Here is a 20,274-nt window from a genome sequence, read left to right on the forward strand (position 1 = left end):
TTGGTATGTTTCTTTTTATTTTTTACTTTTTTGGTTATACTTTAAAAAAATTTATTCTTCTTTTTTCTGTATTCTGTATTTTTTTGTATTTCTTGAAACTTTAATAAATATCATTTAAAAAAAAAAAAAGAAAGAACAGTAGCAAGGGGGAACAAAGCAAAAAAATACAAAATCACACATAGGCCGCAGATACCTGCTTTGTATATTTAGCCGGCATTCCCTGAAGACCCACAATTATGCCCCCTCCCCCGTCAGGAGCAATTACTTGGCTTGTTTCTTTGGTGTAGTGGGGGGGGGGATGGAAATAGAAGAATCAACCTTTTTAGAAAAATATTCTGCAATGAAAAAGATCCATGCATGATTCTGGCTTTTTTGGTGTCATCTGTCTTCTTCTTATTATTTTTTTTAAAAGAAGCTCATACAGAAAAACAAACAGCAGCAGCAGCAAGTAATTGAACAGTGAGCCACAACACACTGCAAATACTCCGAGGAATACTGAGAAGTGTTCCTGACTACAGGAAGTTCAGTGAAATCACTGGAGGAAAGCAGGGATGAGTTACACACAAGGCAGGCAGGTGTTGTTGTGTTCTTGCTTGAAAGTGGGGGGGGGGGGGCTAAAAAGCAGGACAAAAGGACAAAGAAAATTAAGCTCTCACAAAGGTGGGGGGTGGGCAGGGGGGAGGAGGACAGAGAGCTTTCAGAACAAGATGTGGCCATCACTATAAAAGGGACCCCGGACCGTTAAGTCCAGTCGCGGACGACTCTGCGGTTGCGGCGCTCATCTCGCTTTACTGGCCGAGGGAGCTGGCGTTTGTCGTCAGATAGCTTCCAGGTCATGTGGCCAGCATGACTAAGCTGCTTCGGGCGAACCAGAGCAGCGCACGGAAATGCCATTTACCTTCCTGCCGGAGCAGTACCTATTTATCTACTTGCACTTTGACGTGCTTTTGAACTGCTAGGTTGGCAGGAGCAGGGACCGAGCAACGGGAGCTCACCCCGTCACAGGGATTCGAACCGCCGGCAAGCCCTAGGCTCTGTGGTTTATACTGTATGCCAAATGAACCAAACAGAGCAAAGCCAAGGCCTGAACAGATTCTGCAAGTTGCAGGCGACCATAAGCTTTTTTTGCATACGCACACAGAGTGGTTTATTTGAAACACATAGAAAAATTAAGCATGCAAGAACAAACTGCTTTAGATAGCAGCTGAGAGGGCAATTTTCATCAGGATCACAGCTTGAGGGTATTAAGGCCCACCTCCCACACCTTCTGAGCCCCAGTCCTAAAAAGCAGAAAATGTCAAATAACAACCACACCAAAATTTCTGCATGCCTATTGAAGCAGACGTGGCCAAGTCTCTTGGGGGCATTTTCCAAGCCACAGTTACACAAATCAGAAATAACAGTTGATATCTGGCTTTTTTTTTAACCTACCACCCTGATAACCATACAGTCATACCTTGCTTGTTGTACAGAATCCGTTCCGGAAGTCCATTTGACTTCCAATATGTTCGACAACCAAGGTACGGCTTCCGATTGGCTGCAGGTGCTTCCTGCAGCCAATCGGAAGCCACGGAAGCCCTGTCGGATATTTGGCTTCCAAAAAACATTCACAAACCGGAACACTCACTTCCGGTTTGCGGCGTTCAGGAGCCATACCGTTCGAATCGCAAGCCATTTGAGATCCAAGGTATGACTGAACTGTTGACACTGCTGAATATCTCAAAGGACACTGCTGAATATCTCAAAGGGCACTGAACCCTCACATAATACTAAGTTATTAAGAAAACTGTAATGACTTAGTATTATGTGAGGGTTCAGTGCCTACCTCTGATGAGGACCCACAAAGGCAAATCCTAAAACTGTTCACATAAACCACATCTCTCAATTCCCAAACTCATAAGTCAAAGCTACTTTTTCTTTTTTCACAGCACGGAGTGAAAAGCCCCAACTGACCCACAAACTCTTCTCATTTTAGCCTCTCATTAACTCATTGCGCATATAACCATACCACAAAATGAGTTCCCCGACTGCATAAACAAGTCTACTATGCCAATCTTATTCAACTCTATGGTCACTGGTACATTTCTAATACAGTTAAACTTGAATGCTAGGCATGGCTTTCCAAAAATCCCCTACATTTCACAAAAATTAAAAATGCTGCCTGTTTTCAATGAGTTCAAGGGAGCAATGAGGGGGCCAGCGGCTTAGCTTCCAGGAAGAAAGATGCAATATTTGCTTTGCCTGTAACCTGTTAGCTAATACACTGGTGCCTTGGTTCTCAAACTTAATCCGTTCCGGAAGTCCGTTCCAAAACCAAAGCGTTCCAAAACCAAGGTGAGCTTCCCATGGAAAGTAATGCAGAATTGATTAATCCGTTCCAGACTTTTAAAAACAACCCCTAAAACAGCAATTTAACATGAATTTTACTCTCAAACAAGATTATTGATCCATAAAATGAAAGCAATAATCAATGTACTGTACTATAAAATAAATAAGACAAATGATGAAAATTAAAATTATTTTTTTTCTTACTTGCTCTGATGTTAGTCATTGTTTGGAGGGGGGACTTTTATCCATTTCTGCAGTCACACAATCAATCAATCAGCTGAATTGCGTTCCACACAGTCAAAAAACAAATTAACTGAAAAAAGCCTCAAAAACACAAATAAATAGCAAAACCAAAAGCACCAAATACAGTGGTACCTTGGTTCTCAAACTTAATCTGTTCTGGAAATCCGTTTGACTTCCAAAATGTTTGAAAACCAAGGCACGGCTTCTGATTTGTGCAGGCGCCCCGGAAACAATAGCCGACAGCCGCATCGGATGTTCGGCTTCTGAAAAACGTTTGAAAACCGGAACACTTACTTCCGGGTTTTTGGTGTTTGGGAACCAAAGCGTTGAGAACCAAGTTACCACTATACTACTTTGTGTACAGAGGGTGTATTCAAGCAGCACTTTGTGCCATCTTTTCAAACATTTCTTTACCTGTTCATTTTCAAGTTTTATGTGATCTTTCACACAACATAAAAGCCGCTTCTGGAAATCTAGTAGAAGTTTTAGTGCTCATTTCTGGGTTAATTGTTTCCAGGATAGAAAAAGCAATTTGCAACCCCGTTAACTTGGAGATTTGTGTTGTAATTTTCCTGCGGTTTTCACAATAGCGCCACCACTGCTTGCATTACAAAATTTGGATTTGTGTCCCAGTACACACAATTCCTTCCCACCATCTGAGATTTAAAATTTTAGTGCAACATGGTGGTGTGTCAATCAAAAAGCCACCGTTCTGTGACACAACACAACAAGAGACAGAAGCACTAGCATATAACCAGGAAAACTTATGCAATAAGCCCCCTGTCTGAATGTAGCCAGAAGCAAGCTATAGGTCAAAGATACAGGCGCTTTTGAACTATGTTTGCATCTGTTCTGAAACATGGTGTTTATATTGCTGATTTGATGTTCCAATCTACAAATCAAAATGAGACAGTCAGCGCTGGAATTAACTGTAGGTAAGGGAAATAGTACTTGGGACGCGGGTGGCGCTGTGGGTTAAACCACAGAGCCTAGGACTTGCTGCTCAGAAGGTCGGCAGTTCGAATCCCTGCGACGGGGTGAGCTCCCGTTGCTCGGTCCCTGCTCTTGCCAACCTAGCAGTTCAAAATTATGTCAAAGTTCAAGTAGATAAATAGGTACCGCTCCGGCGGAAAGGTATACGGCATTTCCGTGTGCTGCTCTAGTTCGCCAGAAGCGGGTTAGTCATGCTGGCCACATGACCCGGAAGCTGCACGCCGGCTCCCTCGGCCAATAAAGCGAGATGAGCGCTGCAACCCCAGAGTCGGTCACGACTGGACCTAATGGTCAGGGTCCCTTTACCTTTACCTTTAAGGGAAATAGTGGCAACAGAATAAGAACAGAATTAAACTTGCTGGGTGCAATTTTACACAGGAAAAGTACTAAAAGATATTTCAGAAGTTAAGGTTAGCCAGCCTTCTCTGATATTCCATGATTTAAAAAGGGATCCATCTTGTTGAGACCCACTAACAAAACACACCTACAAAAATCCAAAGCAGCCTACTTCATTGAGTTCTTGCAAGAATAAAATGAGAAAAAAGGCATGCACGCCATATTACATATCCATGTAAATGGATGAAGGAAATGCTCACTAATTTACTACTACTGGTTGAGTTCTGGTTTAGTCATCAAATGCTGGGAAACGACAACATCTGATTAGTCCACTAATGGCAAATCTACCAGGTAAATCTGCCCAGTTCTATGCCAAGTTGCTTACTAGACAATGAGATTTCCAGTGTGACTTTGGCCATTGCCAAGTTTCTGTCCCTGGTGGTCAGAATCAGAGATCGATATGTATTAGACAAAAGTCAGAAACTAGCATTGTCTTATGATTTGTCCTAGTAGTCTGTGTGCTTTCAATGTATTTTATATGCATTGAATTTCATCAGGTGGGTCTTTGGGCCACAAAGCGTGTTCTCCTTCATGGAGAGCACGTGTTGCAGTGGGGGCCGACAGGACACTCCAAAGTTGTGGGGTGGGCTAACTGATCATTGGCCACTGTTGTGATTGGGCTTCCCTTGTTGTTGGGAAGATGTTAATGTTGCCATTTGATGATTGACAGCCAGAAATGCTAAAACTCCCTGCACAAGGCGTAGAGCTTCCTCTTTTTGCTCCATGCATCGGATTGCCCGTCCCCCCCCCCCCTATATTTAGGGTTGTTCGCTTTGACCTTGCTATGCCTGTCATGGGGTCGTCTGCTCTTGGGGCAGGGGCCCGGTAGGAATTTTGTCCATCTGGCTGATTGGCTGGGGCCATTTGGTTTTTGCCTACTGCGCAGCAAATCGTCACAACTTGTAAGGTTGCGGTTAGGCATTGGTTGATGGTTTGGTTGGTTGAGGGGCATGGATTGGCTGTGCCTGCCCCTCTAATGCTGCTGCTGCAAGGGATTCCGTTAAAGGAATCGGGGGCTAACTATTGCTTGTCCACCCTGTCAAGGGGCTCGGGCCATGCAAGAGCCCCTGGCTGCATTTGGGGAGGGCTGAGGGCAGGTTCCCTGCTCCGTCGCTACCCCCAAGTGTATTCCCCTTTTCTGACTTTCGCATCGTGCGGAATGTCAGTCTGTTCCCCATGGAGGGGCATATAGTCGCAACCAATGCCTAAGCAAGCACTCACATTTTTGTATTTTAATAAAGTTGTGGCCAAAATTATGCCAAAAACCTTAAACAAAATTTCTGTGTGATGTGTGAGTTATTGTGGTGGCCCTGGGGACCTCGACACGCAATAAAGAATTGCTGTTGTAGTAGTCATCACATCACTTAAGGTGAGTGACTATATAATTCAACTGACTCAGTTGTGAACATATTATCGGAGCGAAAATCAAATGTTTGAGTGGCCTTCCACGTTTTGAAAGCCTCTCTCCACATTTGGAACTAGTATGCCATGAAGTTCTCTAATCCTGCCTTCTCCCCCTGACACGTGGTTTTGCTTCTACATGAGGGACTCATCATGCAATTTCCTCCACCATGCAATCTGCTGGTTTTTTTGTAGACTGAGATTTAGAAGGCAAGAAATATTTTGCAGCTGCCATTAACAGATCTCCTTTATTTTTATTTTATTTTATTTTATAAAAATGACATACTTCAAACCAAGCATAAATATTTCCAGAAAGTAATTTGATTTTGCTAGTTTAAAGCAAACCATCACACTGAATCACTACAAAGCACTTGAAAGCTATTAAAATGATGAAGACTCCAATATTAGTAATAGGCATTAATCAGGCAGTCTATTGAAAGGATGGGTTGTTTTCTGGCTAAACCTTGCTAAAGCACCACAAGAAGATGAATCTTTAGTACACTAAGCATCCCTCAAAGGACGTCCTGACAGCAGAGCATATGGGGAAGGAAGTTCAGCCTTCAGAAGCTTCTCCTCCTCTGGTTTCATTTTAATTACAGCAACCACTTTTCAAATCTATATCTGGAATTGAGAATTAAATATTTACATAGAGCAGATTTGAGAGAGGGGGGATATTAGGGAAAACGAGAGAAAACAAATGGCGCGCCAGTTGTAGAGAAATAAAGCAGCATTTCCGACATCTGAAAAAAGGCTGTGAATATATTGGGGCATAAATCTCAAGAGAAGTGGGTTTACTGAACTCAAGTCAATAACAACAACAACAACAATAATTTGTTTATACCCCACCCATCTGACTGGGTTTCCCCAGCCGCTCTGGGCGGCTCCCAACAGAATATTAAAAACAAGATAAAACATCAAACATGAAAAACTTCCTGTTATGTATTCAGTGGTCTGTGTTTGCCTGAGCTTGAGTCTGGATGAAGGAATCTGAGCTCCTGTGTTCTGATTCAATATATGATATCCAATCACAGAACATTTCAGGATTTGGGCCTCTGCCATTGACCCTTAAACTCTGAGTGATGATTCACAGCTTGGAAGTTTAGACAACCAATCACGTTGGGAGTGGGATTGGCCCAGGCCTTCAGAAATGTATATAAGCAGTTGCTTTGTCCCTGTTGTCCAGCTCTGTTAGTTCAATAAAGGTTCTTGCTGTTATCACTATGTCTTGCCTCGTGGGAATCCACCTACACTTCACTTCCCTAAACAGGGCTGCCTTCAGATGTTTTCTAAAAGTCAGATAGTTGTTTATTTCCTTGAGGGTGTTCCACAGGGCGGGCGCAACTACCAAGAAGGCCCTCTGCCTGGTTCCCTGTAACCTCACTTCTCACAGTCAGGGAACCACCAGAAGGCCCTAGGGAATTCTGGAAAGTAGTCAACAGTCTGGCCATCTTGGTTTTTTAAAAATCTTTTTAAAAAAGAAAAGAAAATGTCCTCCATTATTTTAGTCAATCACTGTTGTTGCACCTATATACTGACCATTTCTTTTTCCAAGCTGGTAGCATGCTAAAAGTCCAAGATGACCCTTTAACGGGGAGGTTGGACAGCAACTCTCATCAGCTCTGGCCTTCGTGGACAATGGTCAGGAATGATGGAAGTTGGAGTCCAGCCTCAAGTGGAGGGCACCATATTGAATACTACTGCTTTAACAGTCATAGAATCATAGAATCATAGAATCACAGAGTTGGAAGAGACCACAAGGGCCATCGAGTCCAACCCCCTGCCAAGCAGGAAACACCATCAGAGCACTCCTGACATATGGTTGTCAAGCCTCTGCTTGAAGACCTCCAAAGAAGGAGACTCCACCACACTCCTTGGCAGCAAATTCCACTGTCGAACAGCTCTTACTGTCAGGAAGTTCTTCCTAATGTTTAGGTGGAATCTTCTTTCTTGTAGTTTGGATCCATTGCTCCGTGTCCGCTTCTCTGGAGCAGCAGAAAACAACCTTTCTCCCTCCTTTATGTGACATCCTTTTATATATTTGAACATGGCTATCATATCACCCCTTAACCTCCTCTTCTCCAGGCTAAACATGCCCAGCTCCCTTAGCCGTTCCTCATAAGGCATCGTTTCCAGGCCTTTGACCATATTGGTTGCCCTCCTCTGGACACGTTCCAGTTTGTCAGTGTCCTTCTTGAACTGTGGTGCCCAGAACTGGACACAGTACTCCAGGTGAGGTCTGACCAGAGCAGTCTTCAATGGGAACCTCCAATAAGAAAAGGAGATAAGCAGACAAGATTTTGGAGTGCAAAACCTCTACAGGCTTGACAATGACTACACACCCACCCATCCGAAAGGAGAGGTCAGAACAACAAAAGGTATAGTGAATTTGAAGGCATGACAGAAACATGCTGGGTTAAAAGCAACAAGGTTCAGTGTCCCATTTGTTGTGGATCAAAAACAGTCATAAGGGGTCCTATTCCAGAGCATATTATCTAGACTGGGTCCCCACTGATGTTTTTGCTCCAAAAATAAAAGAGGCCATGTTAGACATACTTGTTTAAACATGTGACTAACGTCACCTAGCTTGGCCCCAAGATCTGGGAGTTTCTGGGCAGAGTTATCTGGAAGCCGAGTTGCAGCCTTGAGCGTAAGGGTGCACAAAGTACTCTGGAGAACCTTACATGAAGGAGAACTATCATTAGAACATCATATGGCACAAGAGAAACTTACCCCATTCTTCGGGTAGGCTATCCATCCAAGATCCCCCATTACTGATCGAGAGTCCAATAAATTCACTGAAAAACAAAAATAAAATAAAATGTGAATTAGAGGTGTTGCAGGGGGAGGTAAATAATCATGGTTGCCACAGGAAACAAGCAACCATTTACTTTTTTAAATTCTATTCTAAAGGTAAAGGGACCCCTGACCATTAGATCCAGTCATGACCGACTCTGGGGTTTGAGAACCACTGTACGTGGTTTTGGTTTCAGGCACCGACCCTGGGACATAACCCTCGTGTAAGTTGTGGGCTTACTGTATCAAATCATCATGCTGGACTATGTGCATATGTACTGCATGCACTGCACAGTTTACACCCTACAGTCAATTTGCATGTGGAAGGGTTAGGGCCATAGCTCAGTGGCAGAGCATTTAAGGACCTCAATGCTTCTTCTTTTTTTATTATAAGCTATTTATTAAAGTTTAGACATTACAAAGAAAAGAAAAGAGAAACAAAAGAAAGATACAAGCAATAAACAATTACAAAGCCTCAAAAACAAAAACGAATACAGTAATACACAACATCAACAATACAAAAAAGAAGGGGGGGAAAGAAAAAGAAGAAAACAAAAGCATTTAAAAGAACCCAAAAGAGAACAAACAAACATACAAAAGAACCCCATATTTTCATATCCTTATCTTTCATTTGCTTATTTCCTCGACTTCCTCACACCCCCTTTTTTGTATTCTAGTTCAATTAATTATTCCAGCAAGTCCTTTCCCTCTTTCACAAATTTAGTTCCATAATTTAACTTAACGCAATTTTAGACTTAAATTTACATCTTTACCCAATGTCAATCTATTCATACTTAATTCTTTATAGTATTTCTACTAAAGTCATATAACTTCTTTCCAGCATCCTTCTAACATTCATTAATTTTAGAATATTTCTGTAAATAAACTAGAGGTTGCAGCACTGTGTAAATTGGCTGCAACATTATTACAGCTGGCAAGATTAAAGGTAAATGTAAAGGGACCCCTGACCATTAGGTCCAGTGGTGACCGACTCTGGGGTTGCGGTGCTCATCTCGCTTTATTGGCCAAGGGAGCCAGTGTTTGTCCGCAGACAGTTTTTCCGGGTCATGTGACCAGCATGACTAAGCTGCTTCTGGCAAACCAGAGCAGCACACGGAGATGCTGTTTACCTTCCCCCCAGAGCAGTACCTGTTTATCTACTTGCACTTTGACGTGCTTTTGAACTGCTAGGTTGGCAGGAGCAGGGACCAAGCAACGGGAGCTCACCCCGTCGCGGGGATTCGAACTGCCGACCTTCTGATCAGCCAGACCTAGGCTCTGTGGTTTAACCCACAGCGCCACCCAGTAACACAGCCCATAAAATGCACTGTAGGGATCTTGTGCTCCCTTCCCCGTGGGATAAGAGCATCTCCAGGAGAGGGAAAGAAGAACAGGATCAGACCAAAAAAATAGCAGGTCAGGGAGGCAAGCAGAAGACAACTCTAGAAAGCAGGTGCAAAAGGAGCGACAGAGAAACGGAAACAGCAAGGCCTGTGGAGTGAAAGCAAGACCAGGTAGCAACAGAGTAAGGAGTGGAGCTGCAGGAAGCTGGTGTTTTGTTGCCAAGGTTGCCAGACTCAGACCCCAGGAGAGGGCAGCGTCTGGGAACTGGAATGAAGCCTGGTGAGGTAGAGGCAGAGCCCAGTACTTCTCAGCAGGGTCAGAAGATGTCACCTAGCATATCCAAGACACAAAGCCAGACTGTCCAGCTGGCTGAAAAGGTCAAGCTTAATGAAACGTAGTGGGAGCAAATAGCAAAAGCTCTCAAGTCTAGTAGAAAACAGAGCCCTGCCTTTGTTCTTCAGTCCCCTTCCCTAGAGTTTACACTTTTCCCTGGAAAGGAAGCTAGCCAATCACAATCACACATATATACAAATATTTGGATCGGACCCTAAAATCTGCTAGTGGTTCCGTTTTGTTGCAGAAACAAAAGTCTGCCACACAGAAGGCGATATGGCATTTGACAAGAAAAACGGGTGACCAGTCCCAGGGGAGACAAAGCGCTAGTAAAATAGAGGCAGCCACCGTGATGGGAGTCACAGTGGAAATCTGGAGAACATCACCATCTTTGGCCAACAGCCATTGGGGCTGCCAGCGGCTGGAGTTCAGCAACATCTGCAGGGCACAAAGTTGGCTACCTTCACATGATCTGAGCCCCAGGTAGCCTTTGGCTTCTAACAGTGAATCCATGACTTTGGGAATGGCGTTCCAGAACTGCTATGGGGAAGGCCTAAAGGGAACAGTCCGCCCAAGACTGAGGGCACCGACCATCTTACTCCCGAGACGAATCTGTTGACGAACTGATTTCAGGCTTAGTCAGTTGCACTGTACAATCCAAGAGAGAGCAGAGATTTATGAGAACCCTTTGGGTGGCAAGTGGGGAGCACCCATCTTGCATTTTAGAATTTCAGGAGGCGGTGAAGCAGCAATCCTTTGTGGACTGCACCTTCCACTCTAGGTAGAATTGCGCTCCGTTTTGTCCGCCTGAGCTGAAATCCGCAGCTTCTACCCTGCCAAGCCCTACAGCCAATTAACAGACAGTTTTGCATTAAATAGTAATAAACTATTCCCAAGCTTACGAAATTTTTCTTGCATTACCTAAAATTCGTAGTCCAAACAGAGAGGACATAATTAAAAAACGAATCTGCACACACTTAAGCAAGCTGAAGAAAATTATAGCAGCTTCCATTTGGGGCTTATAGTTAACAGTCTGTTGAGCGTTAAAAAAAAACAAAAACCCCACATCCCTGCTAAACTAACACAAAGCCTAATTTTGTAAGAGGGTGAAGGCGTTACTTAGATGGCAACAAATTCATTTCCAATTCATCTTAGAGGCCTTTTGTTTTTCATAATTTCTTATTAATTTTTGCAGATATTGTTTGAAACTACACCAACCCCATCTTTACTTTATGGATAATTCTGTTACTAAAGTTACATAAGAACTGCATTAATCCAAGGCAGGCTATTGTTCCATCAAGGCTCAGTGATGTCTACTGTGATTGACAACGGTTCTTCTCCAGGATTAGACAGATGCCTATATTCTTTGTTCCTGGAGATGCCTAGGCTGGAAGCTGAGAACTGCCACATGCAAAGCATATGCTCTATCAACAAGCTATGGCCCTTCTTCGCACTAAAAAACCAAATCAGATCCAGTTATTGTGGAGTTATGAAGCATGCCCAACCTGGACCCTTCTGCTGTAAACAAAGTGAAATTGCCCGTGGTGTAATCAGAATTAGAAACCGTTCTTCTCAGGGAGACTTCCCACTAAGAGGCAATCTGCAAGCAAGTCACTGTGCTGAACTACTCTAAGAAATTCAGTAGGTTCATTTGAGGTTCTGCTTTTTTTAAACAAAACAAAAAATATTCAGCAAATGGCAACGAGACTACTATGCTGCCCATTGTTCAGGTCTGCTCATTTTTTCCTTCTGGCACCAGGGCAGCAAGAAGCCAGTATCTTTATCAGGAAGCACCTAAAACACGCTAACAGCAAGGCTTGTAGAGTGAGGGCACACACACACACTCACCAGACCTTTGTATGTCAGTGAGCATCTGTTTGGGAAAAATGATGGATGCCCACTTCTGAACTAAGCTGCTTCTCACATAGCTGAATAATCTTCCATACAGAGCCGGCCCTTTCGTGATGCAATTGCATCATGAAGTGTGGGAGGAAAGGGAAAATTAGCACCCCTGGGCTCCTGGTTTGTTTCCATTCAAAAAAAAGGTAAAGGACCCCTGGACAGAAGTCCAGTCAATGGTGACTATGGGGTACGGCGCCCATCTCACTTTCAGGCCGAGGGAGCCGGCGTTTGTCCACAGACAGCTTTCTGGGTCATGTGGCTAGCAGGACTAAACCGCTTCCGGTGCAATGGGACACTGTGATGTGTACCAGAGCGCACGGAAACGCCGTTTACCTTCCTGCCAGAGCAGTACCTATTTATCTACTCGCACTGGTATGCATTCAAACTGCTTGGTTGGCAGGAGCTGGGACAGAGCAACAGGAGCTGACTCTGTCACATGGATCTGAACCGCTGACCTTCCGATCAACAAGGCCAAGAGGCTCAGTGGTTTAGACCACAGTGCCACCTGCGTCCCTACTTCTCATAAGCTACTGTCTGCCCACCAGGTGAGACTCCTAACCGGCGTGGGGCTCTTTAGAGCAATCCCCACCCCCCAAAAAATTGAATCCTTCCTTAGAGGAAGACATTGTGGCTGAAGTGGACCAGGAAAGTGCCTTCACGGATACAATTTCCTTTTTAAAAAATATTTTGAAGTCTATATGTCATAGGCAAACTCCGCCCTCCAGATGTTTTGAGACTACAATTCCCATCATCCCTGACCACTGGTCCTGTTAGCTAGGGATGGTGGGAGTTGTAGTCCCAAAACATCTGGAGGGCAGAGTTTGACTATGCCTGCCATACACTCTCCTCCCTAGAAGGCCTTGCTCTGAAGAGTTAGAGCACAAATGTACAGCAAAACAATTTTAAAATAAGAGGAGAGGAGGAGGTATGGGGAAGGTGGTGATAGCTTATATACAAAAATTCCTCTTTTACTTATGTTTGGCCCTCAAGAGATTGCTAGACTATGACTCCCTGGCAGTTCTGGGTGGTGGTGGTGAGGCCTGGGATTAAACAAGAACCAAAGGGCAATGGATAAGGCATCGCTGCACTAAGCTAAGAGGTCCAAGGGCCAAACTCTGCATTACGGGGTTGGGCATTTTTCTTTTTTTTCTTTTTTCTTTTTTTTAAATGATATTTATTAAGGTTTCAATAAAAGATTGAACAGAAAAACATAAAAGAGAAATACACAATTCAAAAATGCATAATACATAATCCAAAGAAGAAGAAAAAAAAACAAAAGACAAAAGACAAAAAAGAAAGAGAACAGTTAAAAACAATATCACCTTTCATTTCCATCTTTAAATTTACTTATTTTCTGGACCTCCTCATACCTCCCTCTTTTGTATTCCAGTTCAAACTGTTTGTCCAGCAATTTCTTTCCCTCTTTTTTAATCCTAATCTTTAATCTTAATATAGTATAACATTAAAATTTTACCTCTTAAAAACCAAATTTCCATTTTCTTAAACTTCTTTAATCCTAATCCTTAATCTTAGTCTATCTATAACTTTGAATCCTGTACAGCTGGAAACCACTTATTTTCAATCCAACATCACTCTAACATTCTTTAATTTTGCAGTGTTTCTGCAGATAGTCTTTGAATTTCTTCCAATCTTCCTCCACCGACTCTTCTCCCTGGTCACGGATTCTACCAGTCATTTCCGCCAGTTCCATATAGTCCATCAGTTTCATCTGCCATTCCTCCAGTGTGGGAAGTTCTTGTGTCTTCTGGGGTTGGGCATTTTTCACCACCCTTAAAGTCTGGAAAGGAAAGGGCCCTTCCCACTGCTCTCTTGCTTCCAATTGCTACTCTTCAAGGCTGCTTATTTGTTGTTTCCTTAAAAAAAAGTCATCCACAAAGTAGAGGGAGCTATAGGGTCTCCCCGTCTGCCACTCTTCCAGTGCTGACTCCAAGGCTGTGTTTCCATTTTGAGAGCCAGTGTGGTGTAGTGGTTAAGAGCGGTAGACTCGTAATCTGGGGAACCGGGTTCGCGTCTCCGCTCCTCCACATGCAGCTGCTGGGTGACCTTGGGCTAGTCACACTTCTCTGAAGTCTCTCAGCCTCACTCACCTCACAGAGTGTTTGTTGTGGGGGAGGAAGGGAAAGGAGAATGTTAGCCGCTTTGAGACTCCTTCGGGTAGTGATAAAGCGGGATATCAATTCCAAACTCTTCTTTTAAATGGATCATGGGAAAGAACCTTTCATTTCTAGATTTGGCCCTTAAGAAATCTGCAGCACAAAGTGGCTAATATGACTGTTGCAGGAACCCAGAAGCGAGCAAGAACCACCAGAAGTTCTTCGCGCGCAATGAGATAATTGAGAGGCACATGGGTATATTTGAGCATATTCTTATAAAGACGGTATTATTATTATTATTATTTTTAAGAACAAAGGAAGACTTGGGCAAAAAGACAACATAGCTAGAGGAAATCTCTCTGCTACAGTTACAATAATTAAGTCATCCAGGAAAGTGCATACGTTTTGCAAATTGCAATGGGTGCACGATGAGTATTGATCTACATTGTTGTATAACTAATTAAAACCTGTCCTGGAGAAGCAAGTAATGAATATAATTAGATGGAATGTTTGATAGCACAAAGTTATTTTGCATACATTAATTAAAACATAAAAAACCCCCACTAGGTTCAGTTTTGCAACATAGCTAAATGGCGTATGTTTGCAGAAAATTAGTGAACGAAACAGACAGAGCACCAAATTCATAACAATGAAGACTTGATTCTCTCACATTTAGCCAAAACGGACCAGACCTCAAGACAGAATGCTAGCAATAAAGGACGACTCGGCTACAACCACCTCTAAATCTGGTTTTGCAATGTACTGATTTGCTGAGTATAAAAGAAAAGGGGTCATGAAGCAGGTACCTTGGAACAATCATTCTGCAACAAACAATATGAAATGATCATTGAATATTTTTTATTTTAAAAAATCAAGATCTAATCCAGAACGCGGCAACCAGACTGGTGACTGGGAGCGGCCGCCGAGACCATATAACAGCGGTCTTGAAAGACCTACATTGGCTCCCAGTACGTTTCCGAGCACAATTCAAAGTGTTGGTGCTGACCAAATGCTGGAAATGTAAAGAAACTGAAGGTACATTCTTTCACCTTTGGTGGACGTGCCCAAGGATTAAGGCTTTCTGGGAAATGATATATAATGAACTGAAAAAGGTATTTAAATATACCTTCTTGAAGAAACCAGAGGCCTTTCTTCTGGGCATTGTCGGCCAATTGGTGCCAAAGAAGGACAGAACTTTTTTTATGTATGCTACAACAGCAGCAAGAATACTCATTGCAAAGTATTGGAAGACACAAGATCTACCCACTTTGGAAGAATGGCAGATGAAGGTGATGGACTATATGGAATTGGCAGAAATGACTGGCAGAATCCGAGACCAGGGAGAAGAGTCGGTGGAAGAAGACTGGAAGAAATTCAAAGACTATCTACAGAAATATTGTAAAATTAATGAATGATAGAATGATGTTGGATAGTAATTAAGCGGTTTCCAGCTGTAATGCTCTAAGAGAATATGAAAAAAGGGTTATAAATGGGTTAAAATCTAATGGTAAGGATTTGCTGAACCAATAAATTGAAGTGGAATACAAAAAAGGGAGGTATGAGGAGGTCCGGGAAACAAGCTAAAGGAAAATAAGTAATGGAAAATATGTGTGATTTTAACTGTTTTTATTTTGTATTTTTCTTTTGTTTTTCATTTTTACTGTAATATTTCAAAAAATCTCAATATCTTATAAAAAAAACACCAAAGTGTTGGTGCTGACCTTTAAAGCCCTAAACGGCATCAGTCCAGTATACCTGAAGGAGCGTCTCCACCCCCATCGTTCTACTCGGACACTGAGGTCCAGCACCGAGGACCTTCTGGCGGTGAGAAGCCAAGTTACAGGGAACCAGGCAGAGGGCCTTCCAGATGTCAAAGAGAACAACAACTACCAGACTTTTAGAAGACATCTGAAGGCAGCCCTATTTAGGGAAGCTTTTAATGTTTGATGTATTATAGTATTTAAATATTTTTTTGGGAAGCCGCCCAGAGTGGCTGGGGAAGCCCAGCCAGATGGGTGGGGTATAAATAATAAAATTATTAATAATTATTATTATTATGAAAGAGCATAAAACTGACCCCTTATGACCGTTGGAGCATGGGAAAAGGCTGAAAGGCAGCTTGAAAAGCAGCCTCTCATGGTAGAGCATTCCACAAATTGGGAGCCACCACTGAAAAGGCCCATTCTCATGTTGTCACCCTCAGCACCTCTCATGGACCTCACAAAGGGCCTCAGATGATGACTGCAGAGTCGAGGTAGGTTTGTGGGTTATTGCAGTCCTGAGCCATTTAAGGCTTTACAAGTCAAAACAAGAATTTTGAATTGGATCCAGAAACTAATCAGCAGTCAGTGCAGTCGGGGCCAGGGTTCAGTGTAATATGCTCAGGCTATCTTGCCCTGATGAGCAACCCAGCCGCTGAATTCCGCATTAGCTGAAAATTCCAAACTGTCTTCAGAGGCAGACCTATGTATAACGCATTGCAGTAATCTAACCTAGAGATTACCAGAGCACAGAGAACAGGTTATCCCTGTCCAGACAGGGGCACAGCTGGGCCATCAGCCAAAGCTGATAGAAGGCACTCTGGCTGACTGACCGAACCCAAAGGGTGCTCATCAATGGTTCCTCTTCATCCTGGAGAAGAGTGACTAGTGGGGTGCCACAGGGTTCTGTCTTGGGCCCGGTCTTATTCAACATCTTTATCAACGACTTGGATGATGGACTCAAGGGCATCCTGATCAAATTTGCAGATGACACCAAACTGGGAGGGGTGGCTAACACCCCAGAGGACAGGATCACACTTCAAAACGACCTTGACAGATTAGAGAACTGGGCCAAAACAAACAAGATGAATTTTAACAGGGAGAAATGTAAAGTATTGCACTTGGGCAAAAAAAATGAGAGGCACAAATACAAGATGGGGGACACCTGGCTTGAGAGCAGTACATGTGAAAAGGATCTAGGAGTCTTGGTTGACCACAAACTTGACATGAGCCAACAGTGTGACGCGGCAGCTAAAAAAGCCAATGCAATTCTGGGCTGCATCAATAGGAGTATAGCATCTAGATCAAGGGAAGTAATAGTGCCACTGTATTCTGCTCTGGTCAGACCTCACCTGGAGTACTGTGTCCAGTTCTGGGCACCACAGTTCAAGAAGGACACAGACAAACTGGAACGTGTCCAGAGGAGGGCAACCAAAATGGTCAAAGGCCTGGAAACGATGCCTTATGAGGAACGGCTAAGGGAGCTGGGCATGTTTAGCCTGGAGAAGAGGAGGTTAAGGGGTGATATGATAGCCATGTTCAAATATATAAAAGGACGTCACATAGAGGAGGGAGAAAGGTTGTTTTCTGCTGCTCCAGAGAAGCGGACACGGAGCAATGGATCCAAACTACAAGAAAGAAGATTCCAGCTAAACATTAGGAAGAACTTCCTGACAGTAAGAGCTGTTCGACAGTGGAATTTGCTGCCAAGGAGTGTGGTGGAGTCTCCTTCTTTGGAGGTCTTTAAGCAGAGGCTTGACAACCATATGTCAGGAGTGCTCTGATGGTGTTTCCTGCTTGGCAGGGGGTTGGACTCGATGGCCCTTGTGGTCTCTTCCAACTCCATGATTCTATGATTCTATGATTCTATGATTCTATGTGCCGTCTGAGCCTCAAATGACAGACATGGACCCAAAAGTATCCCCAAGCTGTGTACCCGCTCCTTCAGAAGCAATGTAACCCCATCAAGAGCAGGCCACCTCCCATCCATCCAGCTCATTAAAAGTGCCTCTGTCTTATCTGGATTGAGTTTCAGTTTGTTGGCTCTCATCCGGTCCATTACTGAGACAAGACAACGGTCCAGCACATCCATAGCCACCCCTGCAGATGTAAAGGAGAAGTAGAGCCATGGTCATCAGCATACTGCTGGCAACAATTCTATTACTCATCTTCACTCACATCTAGCCATCAGTCTGGGCATATTCTGTTTCCAGAGATAACAGGTACCCTTTGCCCTCTCTCCCAGTCATGGCAGGCAATCCGAGGCTCAGCCAGCAAGGAAGAACACATTACAGCATAGTAATGGGTGGGTATAGCATGCTTCCTCAAACTCAGCCCTCCAGATGTTTTGAGACTACAATTCCCATCATCCCTGACCACTGGTCCTACTAGCTAGGGATCATGGGAGTTGTAGGCCAAAAATATCTGGAGGGCTGAGTTTGAGGAAGCCTGGGATATAGTCTTTGTGGTGTCATCCAGATGTCATTCATCTCTCATCAGCCTCCACCTGCATGGCCAGTGGTCAGGGATGCTGAGAGTTGCAGCAACATCTGCAAGGAATCATTTTGGCTTCCTCTGCAGTGAAGTGTTCATGCAGCAAGTACCTGCTCTGGCTAGAAGCCCAAGTTGAGGGTGACAACAGAGCTCCAATACTGTCCCAGAAGACCATCTTGCCTAGACCTCTCGGCTCTACCAAAGCGTTCAAGCCCCTTCATCATTAGAAGTCAAAACTTTTCTCCCCTCGTAAATCCTTATTGATTTCATTGCTCCACAGCAATTACTTGTTTCCCTGCCGTTCTCCCTGTTGTGTTAAGTAATTCTGCAAAGCTGTAAATCCAAACCACTCCTGAAACCAAGAGACGGATTCAGTGATCTAGGAAATCAAAACGCAAAATACAGGTGAAACCCCCACAAGAAATCAAAACGCCACTGTACGAAGCAAATACTTTATTAATTATTTGCATGAAAGAAAAGGAGATTTTATACTAGGATGAATGTATTTAGGTGCTACAGAAAGCCAGCTGTGGAAGGAAATTGGTTATAAATAGCCTTTATGCTCAACACACCATCAGAAAAAGAAAACATGTACAATGGAATGAGCTCCCAAAATGAAACGAGACACAATTCTCTCTTAGAGGGGGATGCCATACAGTGGTACCTCTGGTTACATACGCTTCAGGTTACAGACTCCGCTAACCCAGATATAGTACCTTGGGTTAAGAACTTTGCTTCAGGATGAGAACAGAAACTGTGCTCTGGCGGCACAGTAGCAGCGGGAGGCCCCATTAGCTAAAGTGGTGCTTCAGGTTAAGAACAGTTTCAGGTTATGAACGGACCTCCAGAACGAATTAAGTACTTAACCCGAGGTACCACTGTACTCCTTCCTTAACAAGCATCAGTAGCAGGATGTTAAAGATGCTGCTCTCTGTTTGAAAAAGTGAAAAGCCTCCCAGGTCTGGGGCAAAGTCTATTTCTGCACCAAGCTGATACTGGTTCAGTTCCATGATGCCCAGCCAAGCTAGACATGTAGGGGAGCCTTCAAGCCGCCACGAAGTCTGCCCCTCTCCAGAGGTGAACTGAGTCCTCCCAACTAGAACCTGGTACACAAAAGATGGGTGCAGATGAGGACCTAGATTCACATCTGGCCATGGACTGACTGGGTGCAGAGGAGTGGAAGGAGGTACCAGCTAGGGAAACCCCAAGTGAAAAGGCTCAAAACCACAAGATTGGTGGTGGGATGACGATGAGTGGTCAGAGGAAGAAGAGGGAGCAGACTGGGAGGAGGAGGTGTCAAAAGAGGCAACAGGGTTGAGTGAGCAGGGAGAGTCTGTGGCAGACAGAACTCCAGAGGCAGAGGTAGATGCGGAGGCCAAGAGGCAGAGATGAGGCAAGCTGCTGAAGAAGCCAGGGGGTCTCCCCCTCCTTCTGCTACACGTTGCTCTCCCCTGGTCCACCAGAACCTAAAGAGGTATGGAGACAGTGGAGCAAAGATGATGTGGAGCATCAGATTGCTTGGGAAGGAACCATGGGGAGAAGGAGACTTAGGGAGCTGCTGAAGAAGCCAGGGGGTCTCCCCCTCCTTCTGCTACAAGTTCCTCTCCCCTGGTCCCCCAGAACCTAAAGAGGTATGGAGACAGTGGAGCAAAGATGATGTGGAGCATCAGATTGCTTGGGAAGGAACCATGGGGAGAAGGAGACTTAGGGAACTGCTGAAGAAGCCAGGGGGTCTCCCCCTCCTTCTGCTACAAGTTCCTCTCCCCTGGTTCCCAAGAACCTAAAGAGGTATGGAGACAGTGGAGCAAAGATGATGTGGAGCATCAGATTGCTTGGGAAGGAACCATGGGGAGAAGGAGACTTAGGGAGCTGTGGAAAAGCAAGGACCTTCAAGTCCCCACAGCTGCCTCTTTGGGGCAAGATCTTCCAGGAAGAGTTGCTGTGCTCTCTAGGCCTAGCCTCCTGGGCTGTTAACTTCACTGAAGCCGTGTGAATTATTGCTGACCTGCTCCAAGTACCCACCCCTGTCACTGGAGACGCACAAAGACTTGTAGGGCCTCATGTGTGCCTGATGTCACCAGATACATGCCAGGGTCTAGAGCAGAACTGAAGGCTTGGGCTATGGACTGCCTACATTTTGAAAAGGAGGTCAATATTTTCACCTCTTTAAGCAC

General features: G+C 44.1%; 1 protein-coding gene across 8 annotated transcripts in view; it reads right to left on the bottom strand.

Annotated features, from left to right (window-relative positions):
• Positions 1 to 20,274, bottom strand: part of EPHA5 (EPH receptor A5) — a 250,643-nt gene that overhangs the window by 215,946 nt on the left and 14,423 nt on the right. For all 8 annotated transcript variants that reach the window (XM_080976572.1, XM_080976571.1, XM_080976568.1 and 5 more), the window contains exon 2: positions 8,092 to 8,156. In XM_080976572.1, coding sequence (XP_080832698.1) covers positions 8,092 to 8,156 — 65 coding nt within the window. The remainder of the gene's footprint in view (positions 1 to 8,091; positions 8,157 to 20,274) is intronic.

This window comes from Podarcis pityusensis, assembly GCF_964106645.2.
Source record: "Podarcis pityusensis genome assembly, chromosome: 13".
Lineage (NCBI taxonomy): Eukaryota > Metazoa > Chordata > Lepidosauria > Squamata > Lacertidae > Podarcis > Podarcis pityusensis.